The following is a 27,432-nucleotide window of genomic DNA, read 5'->3' on the forward strand; positions in this document are numbered from 1 at the left end:
CTTTTCATTTATCTTTGAATGAAAAAGGACAGACTACAACAGAGCAGATTAGAAAACAGTGCACTTCTTTATTGTGAAAATTTTATTTTACGTATATGTTGTACGTATATGTGATGTAAAGTACATTTCTTGCTATCTGTGAATAAATAAGTTAATTAATTTTGAGCCTTTTATATTACCCAAAGTCCACAATGCCCCAGCTATGAAGAGAAAGGAAGCTTTTTTTTATCTGCCAATTCTCAGCATGTTATTTAGGCAACTATAAATTTTATAAGTTTAAAAAAAAAAAAAGTCAAAGAAAGTGCTAAGGCTGCTGCTGAAAGCTTATGTATAGATTTTCTGGTCTGAGAGTGGCTCGCAGTACCTTATAACAAGATGATGATAATTGATATAGAAATGGTTAAATGTCCTTCTCTATAAAAGCATCTCTCCCTGACTGCGACACTGCACTGCGTGCTCCATGGGAGGGAGAAACCTCAGCAAGTCTTTCCTCTGGGAGGTGACAGAGGACTTGAGAAAGGCCATTAGGTTTGTTCCTAGATTCTGACTTCAACAGCAACTACCAAAGAAACATCAGAAATGCTGCCTTAAAGATTCACTCAGTTCTCAACAGGACTGGGCAGTTCCATTACTGTCTTTAGCTTTAAATAAATCAACAGGCTTTCTGGCTACAAATTATTAAATTCTCAACCAAACTTAGATCTTCAAATTGCATGAGATTCTCATTTTTTTTTTTACTTACCTGTTAGATCTGTTATTACCAAATCGCAAAAGTTGAAATTCCTATAAAAAAATACAGGCATTTTAAATCAGGACTCTAGCAAACAGTAAAACTTCCCACAGAATCCTCAAACACTAGTTAATAATGGTTACATCGGTTATCTGAACAATATTTTCTCTTTCCTGTGTGGAAATGAAAAAGAAAAGCAAGTTAGTCATATACGGCATAGTTTAATAAAACACAGAAAGAAAACCCTTAAGAATCATACCTGAGTTTCTTAAAAACACACTTTTTTCTTTTAAAAATGTAAATAGAGCATTTGGCAAAAAGATTATTTATACACCTTTAAAACCATGATTATGATAATATAGTAGCAACAAGATTCTTCTATCAATAGGGACCGAAAAGAAAGAAGTTTAAAATTACTCTCTAACTCACCCCCTGCCCACTGCACCCCCCAGCCCGCCCCTCCCGTTCCTTTCCAATACTTAGTGACAAATTCATAGCTAATTATGTGGCCTGCTTCAGACTAGGCCAGCTTTAGGGGGTGTTCTGACCTAGGATGATCAGCAGACCTACGTATAGGCCAATGTCCTGACTTATCCAAACCCAACTGCTGGAAGCTGCATCCAGATCTACATGCTGGCACCAAGATGGAAGTCTTGAAAAGTTGTGAGAAAACAAAAAGCATTGCTATTTTAAAGCATTATTTTATTTCTAGTATACCCTGTTAACAAAAGTAGGCCTTTAGACAGCAATATAAAAACAAAAATAGTGCCTTGGGCAAAAAAAAAATCAAGTATATAGTCATATTCTCCAATACACCAAATGTAAGCTGCTTATGTGAAATTCCTAATCTATCCAAAGGCATTTGATGTGTGAGCTCAAAATGTTAAAGGCTCAGTTTCATGTAAAAATAAAACCAAAGGCCCATATTGGCTGCCTATAAAACAGAACTGAATATAGTTTCCCTCTCTTCCATATACCCCTCATTCCCAACTGATGAATATAATATATATTTACATAAATCCCAATTATCTTCTGAAAACTCCCTTAAAATACCAGAAACAATTATTTGATAGCTCAGTATTCATCCAATTAATTACCAAGCCCCTTATTAGCACAGCTCTCTGCTAGTTGTTCCGTGGGATACAGAGAAGATAATCTTCTCTTAACGCTCCTCCACTGTTCACTAAGTAATGGCACATACATGGACAGGACCCAATGCTAAGACCAGCAATTCTGCCCTGGCTCATGTGGCTCAGTGGATAGAGCGTCAGCCTGGGTACTGAAGGGCCCGGGCTCCATTCCGGTCGGGGCACATGCCCGGGTTGTGGGCTCGATCCCCAGTAGGGGACATGCAGGAGGCAGCTGATTGGTGATTCTCTCTCATCATTGATGTTTCTCTCTCTCTCTCTTTCTCTCTCTCTTCCTTCCTCTCTGAAATCAATAAAAATATATTTTAAAAAAATTTTTAAATAAAAATAAAACCAGCAATCTGGAACCTCTAACACTGAGTATTTAATAGAATGTGCATTCTTCTTCCATTTCATTAACATAACTTAGGTTAAGCCATGTCTCCATTTTGCTACCTTTAAATGAAGACTTCCTGAGCTGTGGTATAGAAAGAATGGCCGTCACTCAATCCAGCGGGTACTTCACAAAAGTGTTTGTTGTGTTCTTTTCAACAAACTCGAGAAATTATTTCTAAGACCAAATAATTATAAGTTGATTGTACGCCAGCACAAGTTCAAATTAACTAGCTCCTAAAGGAGAAGTACATCTCTCTCGTACTATTATCAAAAACACCATGGAGTGAAACTGGTAATTCTGCACTAACTCTTCATCTGTGTTTTATAAGAAAAGACAGTGGCTAGATGAAAATTCACCAAAGTTTGCCTCTGCCCCACTAACACAGATAAGTTCACCTCCTCATGAAATAATAGGTTATTTCCTATGTCTCTTTCTTTCCTCACTTCAGATACAATATTAAGCAAATAATACGCCCAGTCTTCACTCCACCTGTTATCAAGCATACGCTCCACATTATCAGTCATCTTGGCCTATCAGTTGGGAATTTCTCCATGGCCTGAAACTGTATTTGAAAAACAAACAAAACAACTCAACCTTTCGGTCTGCTATACATCCCTGTAGGTTGGAATAAGTGGGGGACAGTGAGAAAGCAGAGCAAGGTTCTCTGTCCTGAAATCCTGAGGGATATATTATAACCTGAAGAGGCAAAGGAAAACCATGTAAATCATCTCTTTATCCAGTGATTTCCATAGAAATTTTATTTTGATTCAGTATTTCCAGGATGAATGACTCCCTACAAAAACATTTTTTTAAAAATCTCAAATAGCTCTTTAGTGTGGTTTAAAAAGAGGAGGAGGGTTAGTCCTTCCCTTGCAAATATATTCCTTTGCAAGGCCATGGATTCAAGCTTCAAAATCCTAACACAGACCACAGTCATGTTAGTAAAACCCACAGCACAGAGCCAATGCCCAAAGCTCACCCAATAAATCTTACTGCAAGTTTCTATCATTTGGAGAATTCTGGTCTTAAAAGACACTGAGGTTGAAACGTGCTAAACCACACTTCCCAAGATTATTGGAAATCTCTATGTATTTTCCCATCACGGCACTTATAGAAAATACGTTATATTCTAAGATTGGAGATGAGTGCTGGGTCCACAATGACTGTCTCCATGGGTTGAGTCCCTAAGTCAAGTGGAACTGATGTAAGTAACTCCCTCACTAGGAATAAGACAGGGAAGGAGCCAAGATCGGTTTGGCTCAATGGATAGAGCGTCGGCTTGGGGACTGAAGGGTCCCAGGTTCGATTCCGGTCAAGGGCATGTGCCTTGGTTGCGGGCATATCCCCAGTAGGGGGTGTGCAAGAGGCAGCTGATTGATGATTCTCTCTCATCGATGTTTCTAACTCTCTCTCTCTCTCCCTTCCTCTCTGTACAAAAATCAATAAAATATATTAAAAAAAAAAAAAAAAAAAAAAAAGACAGGGAAGGAGCTGGACTGACTTTCTAAGAGGTCACAATCCAGACCGGTTAAGTTCATGGCTGAGAAGGACTACGGGAAGGTTTGCTTGGCTAACAGAAACCATTCTTCCTTCCAGGCTGGTTATACGATTACACCCAGACATACGCAGGCTCCTTCTACCTCTCTGGCACCTGCTACCTCCTCTCTGCAGTGTCCCTTTTCCTTGTACCACTGGCTGACAGATGGAAAAGCAGTCTGAGCGGAAGGAGAGAGGACTGCAATCAAGTACAAGTGTAACAAAAGAAAAGCTAAATTAGTAAGTCATTAGAAACAAAAGAAAAGCTACAGGAGTACGTTACCACCACAAAGACTCAGAAGAACAGTTTTTTCATTTGTAAAATAAGAAGGCAAACCAAATAGTTTTTAAGGTTCCCCTTCCTTTGCCATTCCTAAGAATGAATTGGTGGCAAGAAAGGGGTAGTAGCCACTGAAAGCATGCCATTTGTTAGTACTTTTAATCAGTTAAAGCAGCCACCTTAGTTATTAAATGAAAATCAGAATGTATGTAATAATAACCAAACTCTCAATTGTGCATTGTAATTCCGTCAATAAAATAAGTGAAGGCAGAAAACCTTTTTCCTTAATTCAAGGTATCAAATATATCCATTGGTTGACTTGAACTCTGGAATCTGAGTATTTAATGACTGTAATATTATATACCCCAAAAAAGTTTATCTTTGCTTATGGTTTAGGGGTATTTTTATTTTCTTTGCATTATTTTGTTTCTTAAATTTTCTTTGATAAACATGTATTGCTATATAATAAAAAAATTTGTTTTAAAAAATCCCCTTTATTTCAAGATTATTTGAATAGTATTCCTGCCCATCCAAACAATATTACTTTTTCCCTACATCTAATTAGCGGAAATATTCCAGCTAATTATCTAAATGTTTCTTTATTCCTACAAGTTTTACATGAAAGTTGAATAGGTGGCTTTTAATGGGAGATATCCTTAAACGGAAAGATTCTTCTTACATATGGAAAAATCATGTTAACTAACAAAGCCACTTACACTAAGAAATTACAAGTCAATAGAGAGCCCTTCATTACTTGGCGATTTTAAGAAGGAAAAAAACACCTAACACCGACCTCCCTCCATTAGCATCTCTTTCAGAATGCTATCATTATTATTATTATTACATCTTTCCGTCCTTTTCTGCTTTAAAATAGCTGTTGATCCCCTACAGAGAAAAATCCTAAACTGAAAGCCTTGTTTTAGCTCCTCTTACTCCCGGTGGCCACCTTTGTGCAAGGTTTGCTACCACCCTACAGGCTCAGGTGTCCTTCCCAATCGGATTCACTCAAAGGCATTTTCCTTTGAAAAACTTTCTTGGCATGAAAGCATTCTCTCACCTGGAACCCCATCTAAACTTTAACAGAGTGCCACGTGAGCCTGCATGTCAACCAGTCATCAGACTGAAAGATCAACCAGGTGGATAATATTTTATTCAGCTTTGCATTCCCCAAAGCCCAGCAGAAACTCTGGACCAAATTAATGTGGGTTCGAATCTCAGTTATCTTAAAAATAGTTGGCCCTATTTAAAATGTATAGGGTTTACCTTTAAATGTAAATATCTAACTTTTTTTTTTCAATTTGGATATATAGTCTTAAAAACCCATCAGAAATACCACTCCTCTCACACACCCAAGCAGCAAACAGTTAATATTAAATCCCAGCTCTGCCACTTGTTACCAGGTGACCTGATATGTTTCTCCACCTCTCTAAGTCCCAATTTCCCCCTCTGTAAATCAGGATGTCACCAACCTACCTCACAGGTATATTGTGTGGATTAAAGGAAAATATACTTGTACCAAGCAAAAACAAAAAAAACAAAAAAAAAACAAAAAACCCTCATATACAGGACCTTCTAATTTCCTTTCTTTGTTTTATATATCAAAAGAGAAGATAAATCAATAAATTATTAAAAACCATTTTCCTCCATGCCTCTTCCTTTTTGAACAATAACTGTTTTTCAAAAGACCCTCTAACTACCCAGGGTAACTCTGCTTTCCTCCTGTGACAGCAGACTATACATTTTAAGCAAGACCAACTAAAGAACTCCTAGTTGAATTCTAATTTATGAATCTTATGCAACAGAGCTGTTTTTCATCCTTCTCAATGGGAATAGTCCCCCTAAACCTGGGATGTGTGGACTAAGAAAAATCTGACTAATGTATATACTATAGGACTATCCCTAATACAGACATTATAATTAACTCACCATGTTCCTGTTCATTTACTAGTACTTTCCTTGGACATTATAAGATGTCCACACACTTCTAATCCACAATCTACAATAGAAATGCTACCCCAGATCTATTTCAAAAAAAAGCAAAATAATAAACTGATTTCCAGCCTTGGGGACAAAGAGGAAAACAAATATTAGACGTTGGTTATAACAGTGTGTTTGGAGTGGTAGACTGGTGAATAACTTTATTTCAAAATCTAGTAATACATCCTAATCACTGAGATAGGCACATTTTATAAATTACCTTATTTAATCTTCAGCAGATATTAAAATACCCATTTTACAAATGAATAAATCAAGAAAGTAAACACCCAGTAAGTGATGGAGTCACAATTCAAACACACTGACACAAAGCCCTATGCTTTTGTTAGGGGCAGGAATAGAATAGTGGGGACTAGCTATAGTTATAAGAAATATTAATCACACTCCCTTAATTGCGATCGTTCTGTTCTGATTAAAGAAAGCACATTCTAATCTGGCTGGGCCCTGGGAGTCAACCTTTCAATTCGGTCCATTCTCCTTCTCCTTCTCCAAGAACTGCCTGTTCTCTTGGAAAGGTTAATTGTTGCCGAGAAACAATGCCCTTGCAACCTCCGGCATTGCCTGGAATCTGTAACCATTTTACCCGTTCTTATTCCTTTTGCCTCCTTCCCCATGCCTGCTAATACCCACTTATTCCTTTTGCATACATTCTTATTCCTCTTACCTACTTCGCCATGTAATCTTTATCCTTCTACCCAAAATAAGCATCTGGTTCATGGGGGGAAGGAGAGGGCAGAGCAGATTTTCATGGATGACCTGCTGTTCTCCCCACACTGCAGTCAGTATTGGAACAAACCACTCACATATGATTCAACGCTGTCTCTGCTTAACTGGCTCCAGTAGAGTGATAGGCAGGCGGACCCATTCCTTGTCCAGTTTCACTTTCTTTCCTCTCCCGATCACCCTGGCTTCTTGGCATTACCGTGAGTTTATGAAGCTAATTTAACTGAAAGCAGTTATTTTTCAATAAATTTGTTCTAACTCAAATTGTTAGGGGAAAAACAGAATAATGGGGACTAGCTATGGTTACGGGAAATATTAACTTTGTTCTGTTAACCACGATTGCCTTGTGTTGGTTTAAGAAAGGGCATTCTGACCTGGCTGGGAGTTGTTTGCCCTCAGGACCTGGGAGTCAACCTTGGAACCATTCTCATTCTGGAACTAACTGCCTTTGATCATGGCAAGATTAACAACCTTATTGCCCAAACAATGGAGTCCCACCCAGCCTCCTACTTCCCCATGCCTGTGGACCCCACTTCCCGTGTAGTCCTGGTCCCACCCTCTATTAGGAGCTGGCTGTGGGGGCTTGCAGAGCAGATTTTTATGAATGACCTACTTGCTCTCCCATACGGCGGGCAGTAAACGTTCACACACGATTCAACCCCGTCTCTGCTTAATTGGCTGAATGCCATACCATCACTGTTGAAGAATTTTCTATATAAGTCATTAAATACTATTTCTAATACTAACCTACCTTACAGTACTTTTTAAATTTAAGTTCTTCCCCACTTATCACCTCATTATCATCATGTCCATCTGTAAGGAGCTGGAAATGTATCATTATTTCTATTTTATAAATAAGGAACAAAAGCAGCCAAGACCGGTTTGGCTCAATGGATAGAGCGTCGGCTTGGGGACTGAAGGGTCCCGGGTTCGATTCCGGTCAAGGGAATGTACCTTGGTTGCGGGCATATCTCCAGTAGGAGGTGTGCAGGAGGCAGCTGATCGATGACTCTCTCTCATCGATGTTTCTAACTCTCTATCTCTCTCTCCCTTCCTCTCTGTACAAAATCAATAAATATATTTAAAAAAAAAAAAAAAAGGAACAAAAGCAAATGAAAACCAAGTCATTTGCCTAAAGTCCTGGACAGAGCCAATTCTGAAACCTGATTACCAGTGTTCGTTAGATCATGGCCCTTGGTTTCTCTTCTTTAATGATTCTCTAGTTTAAATTCAATAAAAGCAACAATTATACTTATTTTCAGGCATTAACTTACGAAGTGAAATTTTAAAAAGTGAATTCCCTTTCCCACTGAAAAACGTCCAACTTTCACTTCTTAGGCTATTTTTACATAACTGACTATTTGAGTTGAAATAAAGCCAAGATGTCCTATTCTGTGGTTAGTGCTCGTTTAGCAGGGAAAAGAGAAGTCTGTGACAATATACTTGAGAGTAGATTGTCAGGAACAAGAGAATGAGACAGTATGTTTTAAAGGACATGAGCTAATACTATCCTCCAATATCTCAAAACTAATCATTTATATACACCAACCTGTCGATCAGTTTGTCACACTTGATTAGACAATTTCAAGCCTCCATGCCCCAGCTATGCACTTAGCCCTCTGAAGCCACAGCAATAAGATGACTGACTCACCAACTGGCAGCTGTCTTAGGCTCTACGAATAACGGGTGCCTGCCTGGATGAGAACAAATGTGTGTGCCCAGCAGATGACCCTTCCTGCTTGGATAAGAGAGAGAGAGAGGCTAAAGAGCTGGTCAGCAATACAGTACTTGTTATATAGTGTAGAGAATCAGACTTTGGCCCTTAGCTGGTTTGGCTAGTGGACAGCGCTTCAGCCTGCGGACTGAGAGTCCCGGGTGCGATTCCAGTCAAGGGCACATTCTCGGGTTTCGGGCTCAATCCCCAGTGGGAGGCGTGAAAAAGGCAGCCAATCAATTCTCTCTCATCATTGATGTTTCCCCCTCTCTCTTACTCTCTGAAATCAATAAAACATATTAAAAAATAAGTCTGTTCCAAAGAACAGACTTATAGTTCATGTGGACCTTTAAAATGTCCTCTCTACATTTTATATTCCAATGTTCACTTACAGAAAAGTACAACAGAATTAGACCTAAAAGGATAAAAATCAATTTTATGACCCCCTAAATTAGAAATAACTGAACATGCAAATTATACTGAGTTAGCTGCTTCAAGAAACTTGAAGTCAGAGTCACGAGAAAAATAAATCCATATTTAAACCCTCCTGATATTTAATGACTTGATGTCAGTTTCCACTCGTGAAAATTAGTGGTTCATATTTAAGTTCCAGTTCCTTGATGGGAATCTTACCTTTACGTGGAAACTGACGCCACGCCAGTTAATAACGTATGGGTTTATAAATATGGAGTTTACAAGACACTTACCCTTTCCCTTGTGCAGCTCTGACTTCCCACCGTTTCTATAGAAACAGGAGGACAAGTGCCAATGCCAGAAGTCTGCCAATTAGAACTCATCTTTTAGTTGCTGAATAATAAAGCCAAATCCCAAAATCGGCTAACGGTTTTTGATTCTCAGTAGTTCCTAAAAAAGAAACCCAGGAGGAAAAAAAGACATTTAACCAATTACTGTACTTAGAAATGCTCCCTCCTTTCAACTTGGCTATTAAAGCAGAGGAAGTAGATCCAATACCATATGTATTTTAAAAAGTTATAGTAGACCTTCAGATATCTCTAAATTTCAGAAGCAACAAACAGAAGCAAAAGTATCATTGCAGGTTCAAAATACCTTTAAACCAACACATTAAAGCAAAACCAACTCATGTATCACAGGAGTATTTTCAATCCCCAAACTTTAAAGTTCAGATGAAGTCACTCCTTTTGCAGACTGAATTTTCAGTGAGATAACACTGAGGAGGGTAAATTTCACAAATGAAATTTCTCAGGAGGAATCGGTAAGTCTCCACTAAAAGCGAACCTCTCAGGTCTCAGGAGGAATCGGTAAGTCACAAATAAAGTCTAGAAAAGGTTTCTAGAGATGCTGACAGTGCTGTGCTTGACAAAAAAAAAAATCTCTGCAAAACACACACGTCAATTTAAAAACTGTGGGATGTGAGAACAGTCTAGCTGCAGTTTTTCATTTGGTATCGACATGGTTGCTTGGCAAATGTATTTTAGTATCTTTCATCGTAAAAACGAACACATTAAAAATATCATTCCTGAGTCTAAATTGATACTTTGCAATTTATTCTTTGAACATTCATACTGAACCACTCCTGTTAGCATATGTGAATTTTAACATTTGTTATATTATGTTACTGTGAACTTTAAGATGAATTGAATATAAATTAGATTTCTTATTCTTATTGCTATGTGAGAAAAATCAGTTCACTTATGAAGTTACTGTAATATTAAAATTAAAACAGAAAGGCCCTGCCGAAGCAGGTTTGGCTCAGTGGTAGAGCGTCGGTCTTCGGACCGAAAGGTCCCAGGTTCAATTCTGGTCAAGGGCATGTACATTGGTTGCGGGCACATCCCCGGTAGGGGGTGTGCAAGAGGTGGCTGGTCGATGTTTCTCTCATCGATGTTTCTAGCTCTCTATCTCTCTCCCTTCCTGTCTGTAAAAAATCAATAAAATATATTTTTAAAAAATAAAAAATAAAAACAGAAAGGCCCTATAGGAACCACACTCCAGTCCTGTCCATATCCCTCTCCCCACTGAAAGTTCTATACCTACCTCGACCAAATTTTCTAAATTAGGGGACATCTATCATCAAACAGAGTCTCAAATAACCTCATCTTTATCTATAAAAAGTAACATGTTCACTCTCATAAAGAAAAGAGTGGACTAGAATATAATAGGAAAGACAGAAAAAAGCCATAAACATAAAATAACCAAGAATCAACTAGGAGAGGCCATGGTAACCCCTCCCTGGTCTTGGTGGCAGAGACCACTGGTCTCTTGTCGCCAGAAGCTTCCTAAGAACTCTTTTGTGCCTCCGTTTCTTGTTGAAAAATCTTTTTTAAATTCTTTAAAGTAAATGTCACTGACTAAATCACAAATCTGAGAATCTTACTCAGAAGGGATAAGTCTCATCATCTATTTTTATTACTACACAGAATATCTATGTATCTACATCTTCAGCAGTGCTTCTCGATCTTTCAAGTCCGGTACATACCAATTGCCTGGGGATCTGGGTCCATTCAACAGGTTTGGGGTGAGGCTCTGCAATTTTGTATTTCTAACCAACTTCCAAGTGATGCTAACGCTGCTGGACCACACTCTGAATAGCAAGGATGGTAGAAGACTAAGCAATATACCTGCTGTACTGAACCCGTCTGTTTAACCTTTGTTTCTGCAGCAGTGGTTTTCAACCCTGGCTACACAGCAGTCACCTGGGACAGTGAAAACAAAACAAATACTGGGAACTGGGCAGAGTCCCACTTGACCTACGATCAATTTTTATGAAGCTCTGAGCACCTGTCCCAGCCATTGGTATTAAAAAGTTGACTCCAATGTGGAGCCAGGTTTAAGACCTCTGCTATGCAGAACTCAGAAAAATTCTAATTAAGGAACCTAATTTATTGAGGTAGTTCTGCATATAAAGAATACACACACACTAGATGCTTGTCTTGAGAGTAAAGTATAACTATTGTCAGTTTCTATATGCTGAAATAAAAATTATATGGAGCCAAAACCGGTTTGGCTCAGTGGATAGAGCGTTGGTCTGCAGACTGAAAGGTCCCAGGCTTGATTCCGGTCAAGGGCATGTACCTTGGTTGCAGGCACATCCCCAGTAGGGGGTGTGCAAGAGGCAGCTGGTCGATGTTTCTCTCTCATTGACGTTTCTAGCTCTCTATCCCTCTTCCTTCCTCTCTGTGGAAAATCAATAAAATATATATTTTTTTAAATTATATGAAATTTCCCCAAGATGCCTTAAAATATGTATGTCTGTAGCACCTCAAAGTGTTAATGTTGCCTGTGATCACAGTTCTAATCTGAATATAAATGTATGAAGTTCTTTTACTGGGTAAAAGGAAATCTGTTGGTCATTTGGGAAAGGTCAGATACCAATTCAGCACTTAAAAATTGTATAAACACACGATCTCGTTTGCATAGGATGACAGCCATTTTACAGAAAGACCCTCTAAACTGACTTTTAGTAAGGAAGTTTGGTTTGATATCGCTGGAGAAATTGGCAAGTTATGAAATATAGAAAGCATGGTCCATGTGTTATAGCAAAAATTACATATGATGACTATGTATGCCTACGGCTGAAACTGTCATGAGTCTGAGGAAAGCAGGTAGAATAAGAAATAACATGATGAGAAACCTTAAGGTGGCCAACAATTATGAACCTGAAGAAAAAATGAAATTTCTATTATGGTATTTAAATATGGAACACTGCGGATCTCTTAAGAACACAGTGTAACAGAAAATCTGAAATGCTAATTATCTTTGAAGGAAATTTGACTTGTAAATGTTTGAAGGAGTTCCTATTTCGAATTACCTATACCGGTTTATCTTCAGTTTATGTAGCTAGTTAATTAATTCTTCAAATATTTGGCCACCTATTACATGTCAGGTGTTATTCTCAAGCTTGGAAATAATATTAGGAAATTTGTGTTACTTTCCTGAGACAGGTAGTCAAATCTTGATCAAATCACATCACTCCTGCTTAAAACCTCCAATAACTTTCCATCACACTCAGCCCTTAGACTAAAATAATCCAAACCCTTTGTCCTTGGCAACAAGGCCCTAACATGGTGCACTACCTCCCTTCTTCCATCAGAAAGTAAGTTCCACGAGAAAGAGAAACTGTTTTCTTTATCAATATACTCCTCCCCCCAAGATCTAGAATAATGCCTGCTATAACAGCGTTTTTCAACCGCTGTAGTGTGCCGCGAGATGTTGCCTGGTGTGCCGTAGGTGCAGACAAGACAAGAATTTTATAATTTTTCACTATTTTGTTTACTTAATATTTCATAATAAAGTAATTATAAAATACTTTCTTTGTGTTTATTTGATTCCTATTCAAGAGAATTACTTTATATATAGTCAATATAGGCACAGAGTTACATTTTTTAACATTTTCTAATGGTGGTGTGCCTCGTGATTTTTTTCATGAAACAAGTGTGCCTTTGCCCAAAAAAGGTTGAAAAACACTGTGCTATAAAACAGGTAACTAAATATGTGAAGAATTAGCTATATTAATTGAAGACAACCCAGTACACATAATTCAAAATAGGAAATCTTTCAACTATTTACAAGTCAAAGAAACGCTCAACTTTACCTATAATTCTATTGTCTCCATCCTATTGGTAACCTAGTTAGAAGGTAGTTGACAGTTGATGTTCATTCATGGAAAATAACTTGCATGTGTACAGACACATGCAATCCTAGTATCAACTGCAATTTTAATTTAAGTTAGACTATAGTCACATTATTTTTAGATTAACATGAAAACTCAAGGATATCTCAATCCTTTCCTGGCTGTGTATTCCTTACCCAAGTCACAAACTTTTCTGATATCCCTTTAGCATATAATAAACTAAAAAGTGGCCCTTCTTCACAGACTGTTATAAGGCAAAATTAAATACTAAGCAAGATTGAATTCCTTGGAGAAATAATTATGTGACTATAAGACTGTTATTTAAGTGCCACTTTCAGTGATAAATTCCATGGCATTTGTCGTTTCATTCTGCTTGTCTGTGCAACAGCTTTAATTCATCTGGAAGTGCCTCATCTCAGCTTCAGAGAGAACAGTATATTCTGGCTCTCCTACCGGGGTTTCTTTCCCAGCACCATGTTCCCTTCCCATGTCTTAAATATGTCCATACTTCAGCACTCCACTCTGGGACAGTGCTGCTCAACACATGGCCACTGACCAGACTACAGCAGAACTGACCTGGGAGCTTGTGAAAGAGCAGACTCCTGGGCCATACTGGCCCTAACAAATCCCCGAGTGTCTGGGATTGGAGTCAGGGAAGGGCCTGTATGTTTCCCAAGAACTCCGAATGTTGATACACTCCATAGCTTGAAATCCATTGCCCATATGCTGAAGGTTATAGCTTCCATCCCATCCCAGCCCGCAGAGAGTAGCGAAGTGTGTCAGTACAGTGACAATAAAGGCCTGGTTAGAATCCTGGTTCTATCACTTACTAGCTATAACATTATGGCCTGTGGTGAGACATGAGACAATGTGTAATAAAATTTGGCAGAATGTTGGCGTAAAGGGGGTATTCGGTGATTGCTATTATTAATATTGTTACTTTTTCAACTGGTTGTGCATCCTCACTCCTTGCCCTCCTCAAACTGGCTTACCCTCAGGATTCTGTTTTTGTTGACCCAACCATTTTACTCCTTTTCCAAGATTCCGCCTGCATCTTTTCCATCAATCAATAGGCTGCTAGATTGTGATTCATGCTTGTCTGCCTGATATCTCAATCCCAACCTCCCCCCCAATCCACATCCTTCTCCAACTAACAAACTCTTTTGTAAGGCTTATGACCATTCCAGCTTAAAGTAACCTTAAACTTCATCTACTCATTCATATACCCATATCACCGTGAAAATTCATTAGTAAACCAACACAATATTGTGACATCTCTCCTAGAGTTGTTTTAAACTGTGAACTTTTCCCCTGATATTTAACTATTTACCTGGTTATGGTTATGTCACTTTACTTAAGGTCAAAATCTCTTCTTAATTGCTAAGAACAATCATGTCTGAGGTTTGAAGGAATTTTGTTATTCAATAAATTCCTCTGCTAACAACTTAAAACTAGGTTACAATTCAAGTTAAGTAAAAGGGTCTTTTAACCAGGGAAGCTTAAAGGGAGTAAGATGGGAGATAAAGGTGATCAACAAGCCATAATCAGATACCCTATTGCACAAAGAAAATAGATGCTATACAAGTCATAAGTACTAAATTTATTTCCTGAGATAAACAACTTGGAAACAACAATATAACTTAACCTACACAAGTGGCAATTTATAAAATCAAGGTTGATTTACCAAAGTCAGGGTAATCCCTATTTTCAATTTTAACCCTCACAGCCAGACTTCCCAACATTACAAATCAATTCAGAGATGGTCAAGGAATTATTTCCTTTAAAGTAGAACCCTAAACTTAGATCATGTGAAAGACAATGAGAAACCACACTAGTATTTCAAAAGGGCAGTTTCCAATTTACAAAACCAGAACCCTAGATCTAACCGTGGACCTAATTAGTTTTTCTTTCCCAGTGTAGCTGGCGTTAAAACTTCTTGACTAATTTCAAAATTGGCATACTGTGTACCTTTCCATTTTGCATATAGTTTCACATACAAATAAGCAAAAGCCTTGGTGCAACATTTCTTATCATTGAGAGAGGAAGCCTGAGATCTTAGAAAGATTCCAGATATGCAGAAATATGTAGAGTATAACATAATCTTCCTCAAACCGCTATACTAACTTAAAATACTTAATAACTGGAAAAAATGACTTAATGGGCTTTCAGTATGAACTAGCCAGAGAAAGAAAATGCACTGGAAATTAACATTCCTAACAGGTATAAAATCCTTTAGACATGTAGGTAAGCAATCATTCAGCAAAGCTTTAGATGGCAGCCAACTCATAAGCAGATGTTTAAAAACTCTTGTAAGGCACACTGAAAAATCTGGAAAAAAAGAGAAAAAAAAGAAAAAAGATCTTTCCCCTTTATAAGAGATAAACAAAAATTTCATTTAAAAAATGCCCAAAATTCTTATCCCATTTTCAATAAACCAAGAAAACCTAAATTGTGTTATACATTAAACTATTGTGTTTGTTTATAATTTTCTTTATAGTTATGTTAAGTTGCCAAAATCTCACACTTAATGTTGGGGGAGGAGCCGGAAGGGTTCAGAGGCTGGGAAGACTAAATGGACCATGAAAATGATGTAATAGCCTTGTCAACATTGTCTGTTCACTCCCCTAAAGTTGTAGTGGCCAAATTTTATAATTAATCTTTGTAGGACAAGAAAAAAAAAACTAAAAGAAACTAACCATTTTGGCTAAATTATCTATCATTCCTGGTAGACATTTCTTTGTTGTTGTTGCTACATACTATAATTTTGTTAACTTGAGATTTACAGCAGGAAATTCTTCCAGCACCAGTAAATCATCACCAAGGGTGAAGGTCATGGCTAATGGAAAATGTCAAAATTTTAAAGGATATCAAGGTTGTAGGCCCCAAATCCATAACCAAGATTTCAATGCTTTGGCTCCCACAATAATTTTTTTTTAAATAAAAATTCCAGTAGAACAAAAGTTCTGGCCTGGAATTTTACAGACAAGACTTTGGTGACGGGGAGGCAGTGCCTGAAGATTTCCCGAGAAGCATCCCCCCAACATTAAAACCCCTCACCCTGTTCATTAGAACGCATTTTGACCTCTACAAACCCTCTTACCTGTTTACAAGAGTCTATACAGCTGTTTGCCACTGGAACACCACCTTGCAGAGTATAAGCGTGGCATCCTTTGTTGGTAATCACCTGTTGCCTAAGTAATCATCCTCCCGCATGGAGACACACAGCACTAGGCTCTTCCATCCGAGGTTACAATTCAAAACAAGCCCAGCGAGCCTGCATTTCAAGGTGGTCTTCGTCTGCAACTAGTTAGGTTTACAACTGGCAAACAACAGTGGTGTCTGAGGCCAATGGCGCAGCACGGCTGGCTTCCTCTTGAGCTCCAGCGTTGTCACCGTGCACGGAAGTCTCCTCTGCAAAGAGGGGAGTTGTTCTCCTGCACTGGGAACAGCTTCCAAAGCTCAGGACCCCCTGTGCAGGACAGTGCAGGAACTAAAGGCAAACACTTCCTCCTCCTTAAGGATGCCTCCATTTTTTTCCTCACCATCTGTACTACCAACCGAGGTGTCTGGGCCTGAGTGTGCGTTCGTACCTATGAAACCGTCACGGTGCATGCACATCCAAGGCATGTGGAACCACAGGTCAGGTAAGGCACAGATACCGAGTAACGGCTCTAATTACAAACGCTAGCTCTCAGGAACTCTTCATCCATTCAGAACTAAACCCATCACTGCATACCTCTGGTGAGAAGCCCCTGGAGACGGAGGAGCTCCTCCAATGGGTCGGGAAAGGCTTTATTAACACCATCATTAACATTTAAAAAGCACACGGAGCATTCTCCTTCTTTTGGCAATTTGGTGCAAATGTTAAGTGCAAGATAAAGCAATCGCAAACTTTTCTTCAAATTAAAAATGAAACTAAGGCCAAACGTGACAGGTGAACAAAATAAATCAAAACTTAAATTTCAGCAACTCCGGCTCTTCAACCAGCAAAGCCCCCGGCTTGTGCACTGTGGTGAGGCTTAGGGTGCTCGCCCCGGCTTCTTTCGTGCCAGCCAACAGCACCATGTCCTCAGCAGGTTGAGGACCGAGAAGCAATGATCCCCTTCGCTGCAAACAAAGGGGGTCACGGAACACTAGCGATCCTTCAGAATGGACACACCGCGATAAGTCAAAATGATGGTCTCCCTGCTTCTTGCTCAGGACATACGAGATCTGAGCAGCAGCAAGTAACGCCTCAGCTGCAAACAAAGGGGTCAAAGGTTTGCCGTCAATTCACTTCCAGGCAGAAAAACATTTTCCTCAAAAGAAACAATTTATTTAGAATAAAACAAAAGCAGCTCAACTGTGAGCTCAACTTTGAGTGACAGCTACTTTTAAGCTGTGTGAGCCATAAAAAGGGTTTTTCTTTACTTTTCCAGAAATCTTGTGTACACAGCACAAAGCAAGAGGTCATTTTTTTTTCCACTTAAAACACCGGCATTGGCATCACAATAGCAGATACACAACTTTAAGCTGCCATTTTAGTAAAATGCACAAATACTAAACAGATTAGCTTTCTTCCATCAAGAGGCCCGTGGAAACTCCACACAAGCCACAACTTCTCTTCGAAAAGGTCCATTAGAGCTTTGATTTCCGTATCTTCATCCACTGTTCACCAGCTTTGCTTGCAGAAGGGAAAAAAAGGTTATTCAGTAAAAATGTTTACAATATTAAAAATATATATATTTTCCCTACGCCATCATAGATGAACACACTGTTAACAAGCCCTTCCTGGATACCTTGACCTCAAAAAGCACCAATAATACCCATTGGCACAAACCTTGAAACAAATTTACTGTATGAACAGACAAATAACAAGTAGAATAGGGTGAATTTTTTTTTTAAAGACTGCAATTAAGTGAGGATTATAGGACTGAAAATATCCTTTATACTCATGTAACTGAGCAAAACACACTGAAAAAAATTTCAGAGGACAGCAAGTTTATCATCAACCTATAATCAATATATTCTACATATAACTTAAAAAATGAAACAGTAAAACAGTAAAGTTTAGTGAAACTTTTACCCCCTCTATTTTCATTCTGAAATTTATATGGAGCAATACAGAACTGCTCCATTATTATAGAAAGGGGTCAAAACCACTTAAAAATCCACCTTTATCCATGTTACCAAAGACAGCAGCTGTTACTTTAAGAAAAACACTCACATAAACTCATTGCTAAAAAGCCAAGAACATTTTAGGACTTTTACTTTTCAGTGCTGTTGAAATCACACATAAAACTTTTTATGAAGATGGACAGCTCACTGCGGTGACCTGACTCATTTTCTCCCCTCCCTTAGCAACGTCACTGTAACCAGAATGTTAACAGGGTCACATCCACGTCTCCTCTGCTTGTTCTAATTCTTAACTTCTACCTATCTCAAAACCATGCATTGTGGCAGAGACAGTGAAAAATGTCCAGAAATTCTCTCCAAAATTTTTTTCACATGAAAAGTCATAAAGGCCCTCTTCTCAAGAGGATTTCCTAATTCTGTTACCACAGAGTTTTTGGTGAATGGTTCCAAACTGCAATTCAAGCTACGCCTATATAATGAGCAATTTCACTGTCTAAAAACAGTGGATTTAAGAAAGAAAAAGAAAAAGAAAAAAAAAAGGTAATGTCAGTGAAAAACTGCTCATAAGTTTTAAATAAACCTAAACTGTTTTTGATTCCGAAAGCAACGAACAAACACCTATCTTTTGCTACTGTATCTCAAATGATCTAGTTAAGAGAAGGGCCAGAACATATTACCTTCAAAATGTGTCAAAAACTTATACAAGCCAGAGGATGGACATTTTAAGGTGTAATCTTTAAAGGGAAGTCTATCTATGCTCAGTTAAAAGTCAACGTATACATCTTAAACAAGGAATTTAATTTTTTGTGTGGAAAACTCTAAGAATCGTTACAACCAACAAAATAATATTAAAAAAACTGGCTAGGAGCTGAACGCTTGCTTAATTTTCCATAAACTTCGAAGTAGTGATCCAAAAGTCTTAATTAGCTTGACGTTTTCACCAGCAATACTTAATAAGTCATTAAATGATACACTGAAGAAATTTTCTTTCCATTAATTTGAACTGAATTCCAGAAACATCAACTAAACAAGTATTTTTTTTAAAGTATAAGAAGTAGAAAAAATTGGTTGCTACAAAGAACACCCAATGCTGAGATAATGAAATTCTGATCAATCAGCATCAGTTTTAGACTTTTGCTTTCATTCCATTCTGAAGATTTAAGTCAATAGTTCACCAATATTATAAAACTGCACGAGAATGGGTATCACAAATAAGAGATTCATCTGAATGATGGCACTCTGTAGGTAAGCACCAAACAAAACATAATTAGGTATTTACAATACATACGTTTAGAAATGATATCAAGCCATTGTTCCTAAAACACTGAAGCACAAATTTCCCAGATTTAACAAAAGCTGCGATGTCAAATAAAAATTCACACAAACATGGAGCAAGCACACAAAAAGAGAGAAAAAAAAGAGAGAAAAGCACACACACTTTGAATTATCATAAAATCAGATGTCATGGACTTCACTCCCTAAAGGAGCAAAATTACTTGTCCAGTCATCTTATCACAAGATATTCAAAAGTTAATGGTTAGTGAGATTTAAACTGGAAAAATGTATCTAGCCAAACTGTACTTTGACCCCATGTATGAACAGAATGCACACTTGCCTTAGTTTCTGAACAGGTGTCTATGCCATATTACCATGCCACATCGGCCTTTTAAAAGCAAAAAGCAGCCCGGCAGGCATGGCTCAGTGGTTGAGCGCTAAGCTCCTATGAACTTAGGAGGTTTCGGTTTGATTTCCCTATCAGGGCATGTTCCTGGTCAGGGTGAGTACCCATGGTAGCAAGCTGCGTCCTCGGTGGGGGGCATGAAATCAATGATCCTCTCTCATCATTGATGTCTTTCTCCCTCTCTCTTTCTCTCTCTCTCTCTTTCTCTCTCTCTCTCTCTCCCCTTCACCTCTGAAATCAGTAAGAATATATACATTAAAAAAAAAAAAAAGAAAAAAGGAAAAGAAAGAAAAGGAAAAAGAAAAAAGCACCCAAAGCTTTAATTGTTAGGACTTTAGGTATTTTCCCTACAGGGTAACCAGGAGCATTTGTGTTTATAGCCTAGTACTTTCCTTCCCTCAAAATGACTAGTTTTTCCAGTTTAAAAACAAACAAACAAATCTCTAAACCTAAAAAGAATATTTATGAATGCATAGTGAAAACCAAACAAAACAAAGCAGCGGTGAGGTTTTCATGCTAACATGCATTAGAGACCTGTCGTAATGAAAAACAAAAAATTACATGACACTTCCCTGGGTTATTATTGGTGCTATTTTAAACTACCAGCTTTGATAACAGAAAGAAAACAGTTGGGTTCTGCCAGGCTTTCAATAAGTCACTTTCACAGAATAGAAACATGACCATGAACCAAAAGGTCCTAAAGTTTCTAATCATAGTTAAATATCAAGGGCCTTAGCCAAAGTTTTCAGTATTTAAATCGGGGGCGTGTGTGGGGGAGGGAGGAGAAAGGGAATGGGGAGGAGTGGATATACTAATGATCTGAGAAACTAGAAGTGGGGGCTAAGGAATAGATGGGGGGGGGGGGGAAAGACCCCAAAAATCATCCATTACTGTTAAGCAGCGAAATCCCTTGTTAAGAACCAGAAGTCACTATAATCTTCAGCTTTAAAACAAACAAACAAAAAAAAAAAAAACCATGAGGGTGGGTTATTTTCAATTAATTCCAGATGTCTGGGAAAATAAAACAAAAAGTTTTCCTTACACTGACATTTTAATTCTCTGTGGTTGGACCAGTGCAAATATTAAGCCCAATATTTCAAAGACAGTCCAAACATTTTCCATAATGTAATGTCATCGCTACTGTTTAAATATGAAAATAAGAATACAAGCAAAATTTTAAGAGCACGTCAAAGGCATTTCACGATGACTAAAAAATTCTGCTATCTAGAAATGGCTGATTAATGCCCATAGAAACAAAAGATGACTTATGAGCCTGCAAACAACTCTTCTTTCTATTATTGAAATCAGGAATTAGAATGAATACAAAAACTCATCTTTGATGAAAAACACTTGAGTTTTAAAATATGCACAATTAGAAATGTACCTGCTACACTTCTCTGAAAAAATCAGTAAAAACAACCCACACACCAATAACTGACCAAAGAATTCTGAGTTTAAAAGCACCTACTCACTTGCATACTAGTGTAAGCATAAGACATATGGTTTGTAACATACTCCTCAATTTTTACTGAACAGTTACAGCTACAAACCAAAAGTGCAAATACGGGATACAGAACTCAAGAATTGATGATAAAGATGCATATGTTAAAGCAAACTTTCTGGGAATAAACCGTGTATTTTAAGAGAAATACTCAAATACCTGATTAAAATACATAGCTATACAATTTACCAGCATATACTTTTTGAGGTCCCTGATAAAATTTTTCATACAAATAATATTTCTGGTACAGAAATTATTTACCTACATACCAATCAAGCCATATTTAGGTGCATATCTTTATATAATCAATGGGCTTTTTCCTCCAGATTTTGACTTCAAAATTTTGGTTTTGTAACTTTGAGGATTTTTTTTTTTTAAGCTCAAGGTGAAAAAAGAAAAAAAAAACAAAGAGGAGGAAAGAAGTTACTCGTAAGAGTGAGAACTGCTAATTAAAGTAAATCCATCTGCCTGCTACCTTCAGGGCATCCCTTTCACTTAATAACTAAATTATCCTGACTTCTATAAGGTTATAAAAATATAAAAAAAAAGGCTACAACTACACAACTAATTGAAAAGAGAATTTCACCTAATGCTGTATCCCATTACACATCACCAAACAGGAACCATGTCAAAGTAGCAAATACAAGTTACACATGGACTTTAGGACGCACCACGAACAATGATCATGACCAGGTAATCTTCTTCAGATTTGGCCAGTGCCTTGGCAGGAGAATCCAGGAACTGCTGGGAGAACTCACAGGGTGGGAAGGCATGAAGGACCCCGGTGTTTTCCTTGTCTTTGTTGCCCCCCACGGGGAGGCTGATCACCCCAGCAGCCTGCTTTTGCTTTAAATAGGACACCAGGTTCCTAAGTGGCCTCTGAGTAGAGGTGGCAGTATCTGTCGTGGCGGAGGAAGAGGATCTGCCGTCAGAACTTCCAGGCACAGCCAGAAGAATGGCATAACCATTGGGCCCTGCCACTTTGATGCGCCGAGTTACTTCATCCAACTTGGGCTGGTCCAAACGAAGACGCTGAGTGATCTTGAGCTGGGCAACTTTGCCTCCGCTGGAGCCCTCCACGAGAAGACTACTAGCCACTTGGAGGTCGCCCTGCAACAGATGCATGTTGGAAGGAAAGTTGCTGTTCTTCAACAGAAGCATGCCCTGCCAGGCCAAGCAGAGCTTGGGAGAGGCTGCGGCCGCAGGCGCTGTCCCCCCATCCTGCTTCTGGGAAGGGGACTTCAACTTGGAAGAAACGGCGCTGGCGCTGGCTGCACCCCCATCCGGCCGGTCTTCTTTTTTCAGAGGGCTTTTTCCCTCAGTGGGAGCAGCTGTCCGATGCTTCCTATCACGCTCAACCGATGCAGAGTTTTTGCGGTCTCGCTTGTCACCCTGGCTTTTCTCCAAACTGCCGCGTCTGTCTTTGATTGGAGAGGGCCTTTCCAAGAGGAGAAGACGAGAAGATCGATCGTTGTCACTGTTGTAGCGATCCCGGCTACTGCTCAAGTCTGGACTGCGGTCAGGAGAGGAGGGAACGCAGTGACGTTTCCGAGGACGGTCACTCTCAGGGGACCTATCCAGATGCCGGCCCCCACTGTCCTCAGGCAGCCTTCGCTTCCTAGGCTGGTCCCTGCTGCTGGGCAGATCTCGGTCACCTCTGTCCCGGTCCAAGGACCAGCCATCCCGCCTGCGATCCAGGCTATCCAGCGGCTCATAAGCAGACACAGAAGTGGGGGCAGTCCGAGTGCTGCGTTCCCGGGCCGGGGGCGGGGGCGGCACCCAATCGGAGTCAGCATACAGGTCCCGATCACGATCTCTGTATAGTAAGGGTGGTGTCCTATCCCTCGCACCCCTCAAAGGATCCGGTGCCCGATGTCCAAAAGCATCTGTCACCAGGTCATAATGAGTTAAGGGCAGAGGCTGCAGATACTGCTGGTGGTACCGATGTTCTGTGTCTGCAAAGTCTACTCTAAGGCGACGATCTGGGCCACCAAGTGGAAAGCCCCGCATATGGGTCCAGGCAGCATGAGCGGCATCCAGGCTTTCATACTGGATGTAGGCCCAGCTATCACCTTTGCGGTAGTCTATGGTGCGGATGGTGCCGAATCGGTCAAATTCTCGTGCGAGGGCAGCGAGGGGCACCCAAGGTCCCAGGCCACCGACCCAGAGGCGGGTGGTGGGTGTAGCTTTACCATAACCTATTTTGATAGGATTCTGAATGATAATCTTGCCAGACATTGCTAGTTTGGCTCGGTGAGACATGTCCAGGTTCTCAAATTTGAGAAAACCATAGGTACTGGTCTGGCCCCGCGAAGGCCTCTTGATGTCCACCTCTGTGATGACCCCGAAGCGATCGAAAGCCCTTCTCAGATCGCTCTCGGTCACCGTGATGTCTAGGTTGCCCAAGAAAAGCGTCCTGTTAGCTCGCTGATCGTCCTCCGGTGAGATCTCGTCCACTTCCCGGAAAGGAGCAGCACCTGCTCCGGCTCCCACCCGGGGCTCAAGGTTGTATGCGGGGCGCACTCTCTCGTAGAACGGGTAGTCCCGCTCCCTGTCCAGGTCCCGGGGCAAGGGCGGCGGCGGGGGAGGGGGCAGGCGGCCGAGCGCCAGCTGCTGCAGTCGGTAGTCTCTGTACCCCAAGGCCGCCCCGCCGGGGGAAAGGGACCTCTGGCCCCCGCCTCCTCCGGGAGCGTGCCGGTGGCCGCCGACAGAGGCCCCGACCACGCTGGACGACGGCGGGTAGGAGTCTTTGTCCAGCGGGGAGCGGCTGCGGCGGCGGCTCGCGTACACGGCCTCGATCTTGAGGGGCCGGTCGTAGAGCACCAGGCGGCCTCTGGCATGCTTGGCCGCCCGCGCGTCCTCCGACCGCCGGAAGTTCACAAAGGCTACGCGCTCGTCCCCGCCGCCGGAACCCGAGAGGTGGCTGATTTTGACACTCACGTCGCCGAAGCGTTTGAACTCGTGGAACAGGCCGTCCTCCACCGCCTCGTCGCTCAGCTGGGAGCCCAGCTCGCTGATCTTCAGGGTCTTGTACTCCCCGCCGTCCGCGGCCAAGGAGGCGGCCCCCGAGGAGCGTGACTCGCCGCCTCCGCCGCGGGAGCTGCTGCGCGACTCGCCCCCGCCCGAGGAATTCTTAGCGCCCGGGGAGCTGTAGCTGTGCAGGCGGCTGCTGGAGCTGCCCCCGCCCGTGTCGTACTCGCGGCTGCCGCCTCGGCCGCTGGACTTGTCGAGATGAAGGCTGCGCCGCGACCCGCCGCCGCCGTCGGTCTTAGCGCTGCTGCTCCCATTGCTGCCGCCGGAGCCCCCCAACTTCTTGCTCCGCTCCCCGCGAGAAGTCGAATCCTCACCGCCACGGGAGCGTTTGGACTTGACCGGAGAGCGCTCTTTCCCCTTCATGGCTGCGGGTCGCCGGAGGTCGTCTCCGCGGAGCTGAGGAACCCGCCGCCCCGCGCTGGTTTCACACAGCGGAACCGCATGCCGCCATCTTGGGCTCCGCCGCTGCAAAGGATCCCGCCCCGCAGCCTCCATTGGCCCAGTAGCTCCCCTCTTCTACAGTCTCATTGGGAAAACTGCGTGTCTGTCTTTACATCTCCCCGCGCTCCGGGAAGGCGCCCGCCCGACCACTGTTATTGGGTTCCCAACGCCACAGCCGGAGTACCTCATTGGTTACACTCGGTGTCCGTCTTAACGGTTCCTCGCGCCAGGCTGTAGCCCCGCCCCTCGCACTCTGTGGTCACCTGAGCCAAAGTCTGGAGGCGTTGATTGGACAAAAAGTGTGCCCTGTAACGGTACTTCTGGCTACGGAAAGCGATGGTCCCGCCTCCTCATCCCTTTTATTGGTTTTCGACCCCGTCCTTTAACCCACTGCTTGGAAGGTCGGGCCATCTTTTCTGGCGTTTTCTTGTTTTGTTTTGTTTTTTTCCCTCAGAGGCCGCCTCCCGGCGATCTCGCGCGAGAGAGCTCTCCCTCTTTCGACCCCTTTTTCCAACTCCTTTGGCGGCTGAGAGAAATTTAAATCTGATTGGATGGTGGTGGGGGCGTTGAGTGGCTGAACTAACTGTCAATCACTCGCTTAAAGGGGTAGGCCCACGTACCGCGGGAGCGGACTGAAGGTGAAAGAGTGGAACACGCGAGTGCCGTGCGACGTCACTGAGACGTCGCGAGATGGTGACCAGAATCCCGCCCCGCCTCTCGCAGCTTCGGGCGTTCTGCCCGGCCCACATTTGTTCCGTCGGGCGGCGTGCGCTGCCGTGCTCCGGCCGTGGGAGCGCGGGGCCTCTGGACTCCCCGCTTCGTACCGCCGGCTGTCGGGCCCACACATCCTCCTGGCGGCCGCTCCCGGGGCGCCCGGCGGACACCATCTTAGTCCCTCGGGCCTCTTTGTGAACAGCCGGAGAAAGCCACACTCGCCATGCGCGAGAGCGCGCCGCCCCTGGAGCCCGCGGGGCCGGCCGCCGGGAGGTCACAGGTCACCGGCCGCGGGTCACGTTAGCGCCCTGGGGCGGGGGGCAGAGGTCGGCCGAGACGCTGCGCAGCAGGGACGGGTCCGAGCCCGGAGCCCCTGCCCGCCCCGTTCCCGCCCTGGTGCCCGGGGAGCCGCGGGGAGTGGCGGACGGCCTCCGCGGGCGTGGCTGCAGGCTTCCTGGTTTCTGTTACGGGTTCACGTGGACTGGAGGTTTTGTAGTCCCGCAATAGAGCTGTTTGTGCTATTGTTCTCCCCCTCCCGCTCAGTAATCTAGTGACATGGACGCGCCAGGCGGCAGTGTCACCTGTTTTTCCCCCGGGGGCTTCTTGCACACCCCGCCCACCTCGCTGCTATTGTTTAGAATCCTGTGGCATCATCCCCGTGCCGTCTGTAAATGCACCTCTTGGGGCTCCCTCCGTCTTGATGCGCCTCCAACCCCAACTTCCATTCTTCCCAGAGACCTTGGTTATGTGAGACCAGTGGTCGGCAAACTCATTCGTCCACAGAGCCAAATATCAACAAGCACAACGATTGACATTTCTCTTGAGAGCCACGTTTTTAAAACTGAAGCGTCTTCTAATGCCACTTCTTCGTGGTATTTTGTGGAAGAGCCACACACTCAAGGGGCCAAAGAGCTGCATGTGGCTCGGGAGCCGCAGTTTGCCGGCCACTGTGTTAGTAGAGCGCCTGTGCGTGCTGGAGACACCGAGGTCAGGTGCAGCCTCGGTCCTGCCCCTGGCCCTCGGGCGAGGCGAAGGGTGGTGGTGGCCCTGAGGTCATCACAGCAGTCCTGCCAGGTAGCCTGCGGGCCCGACATGAGGATTCTTGTCTTGATCTCTCCAGCCACATCTCTCAGGGCCCCATACGGAGTAAAGAATGTCAGGTGTTTTTAAGCACAACCTTCTTCAAAGTAGCAATAATGTCCCCTAAACTTGAAAACTCTAAGGATTAGGGACTGCAAGCCCTCCTTAGTCATGCTTCTCTTTCTTTTTAAAATACATTTTTTAATTGATTTTTTACAGAAAGGAAGGGAGAGGGATAGAGAGTGAGAAACATCCATCAGCTGCCTCCTGCACGCCCCCTAACGGGGATATGCCTGCAACCAAGGTACATGCCCTTGACCGGAATCAAACCCAGGACCCTTCAGTCTACAGGCCTATGCTCTATCCACTGAGCCAAACCAGTTTAGGGGACATGCTTCTCTTTCTAAATAATTTTGAGGAAGGTGAATATGGGGGGCTTTTGTCTTAATTAGCTCAAAGAAGCTTGAAAAAAGCCCAATATATAAAATCATAAAAATCCATGGTATTGGCCGTGAATAACTGTTACTGTTTCATCTTTTTAATAGAAATTAATTTTAGCTTTCCTTAAAAAAGTTTTTATGGAAAAAGTAAAAAAATATACAAATGTAGAAATACTATAAAAGAACTACGTGCCACCCAATTTCAACAGTATCTCGTCAGCTTGATTCATCTATACTCTCTTCCCAGTCTTGCCCCTCTTGATTATTTTGGTGCAGGTTTATTAGATATATTTTTCTGTCCCAGATATGGAAT

At 41.9% G+C, this 27,432-nt stretch overlaps 2 protein-coding genes across 11 annotated transcripts in view; one reads left to right on the forward strand and one right to left on the reverse strand.

The window, feature by feature from the left end:
• The window catches only part of SLC16A4 (solute carrier family 16 member 4), an 18,112-nt gene extending 13,554 nt beyond the window's left edge, over positions 1 to 4,558 (forward strand). For all 4 annotated transcript variants that reach the window (XM_045586906.1, XM_045586905.1, XM_036452581.2 and 1 more), the window contains one exon: positions 3,851 to 4,558. In XM_045586906.1, coding sequence (XP_045442862.1) covers positions 3,851 to 4,011 — 161 coding nt within the window. In that variant the 3' untranslated portion in view covers positions 4,012 to 4,558. The remainder of the gene's footprint in view (positions 1 to 3,850) is intronic.
• RBM15 (RNA binding motif protein 15) lies at positions 341 to 25,925 on the reverse strand. Of its 7 annotated transcripts, none has more exons than XR_006742574.1 (4): positions 22,083 to 25,925; positions 16,215 to 17,352; positions 9,210 to 9,366; positions 341 to 903 (listed from the first exon to the last, which is right to left on the reverse strand). XR_006742574.1 is itself a non-coding variant. In XM_036452578.2 (2 exons), exons 1-2 carry the CDS (start codon positions 24,937 to 24,939, stop codon positions 17,732 to 17,734), a joined length of 2,898 nt encoding a protein of 965 aa, XP_036308471.1. In that variant the 5' UTR covers positions 24,940 to 25,925; the 3' UTR covers positions 17,408 to 17,731. The 7 variants fall into 7 exon arrangements, 2 of the variants coding, with proteins under 2 accessions (XP_036308471.1, XP_036308473.1); XR_006742573.1 differs by having other exon boundaries at positions 14,445 to 17,352; XR_006742575.1 differs by lacking the exon at positions 9,210 to 9,366 and having other exon boundaries at positions 341 to 896; positions 16,207 to 17,352.
• Positions 25,926 to 27,432: the final 1,507 nt, after the last annotated feature.

The sequence above is a fragment of the Pipistrellus kuhlii genome, unplaced genomic scaffold (assembly GCF_014108245.1).
Source record: "Pipistrellus kuhlii isolate mPipKuh1 unplaced genomic scaffold, mPipKuh1.p scaffold_m20_p_24, whole genome shotgun sequence".
Lineage (NCBI taxonomy): Eukaryota > Metazoa > Chordata > Mammalia > Chiroptera > Vespertilionidae > Pipistrellus > Pipistrellus kuhlii.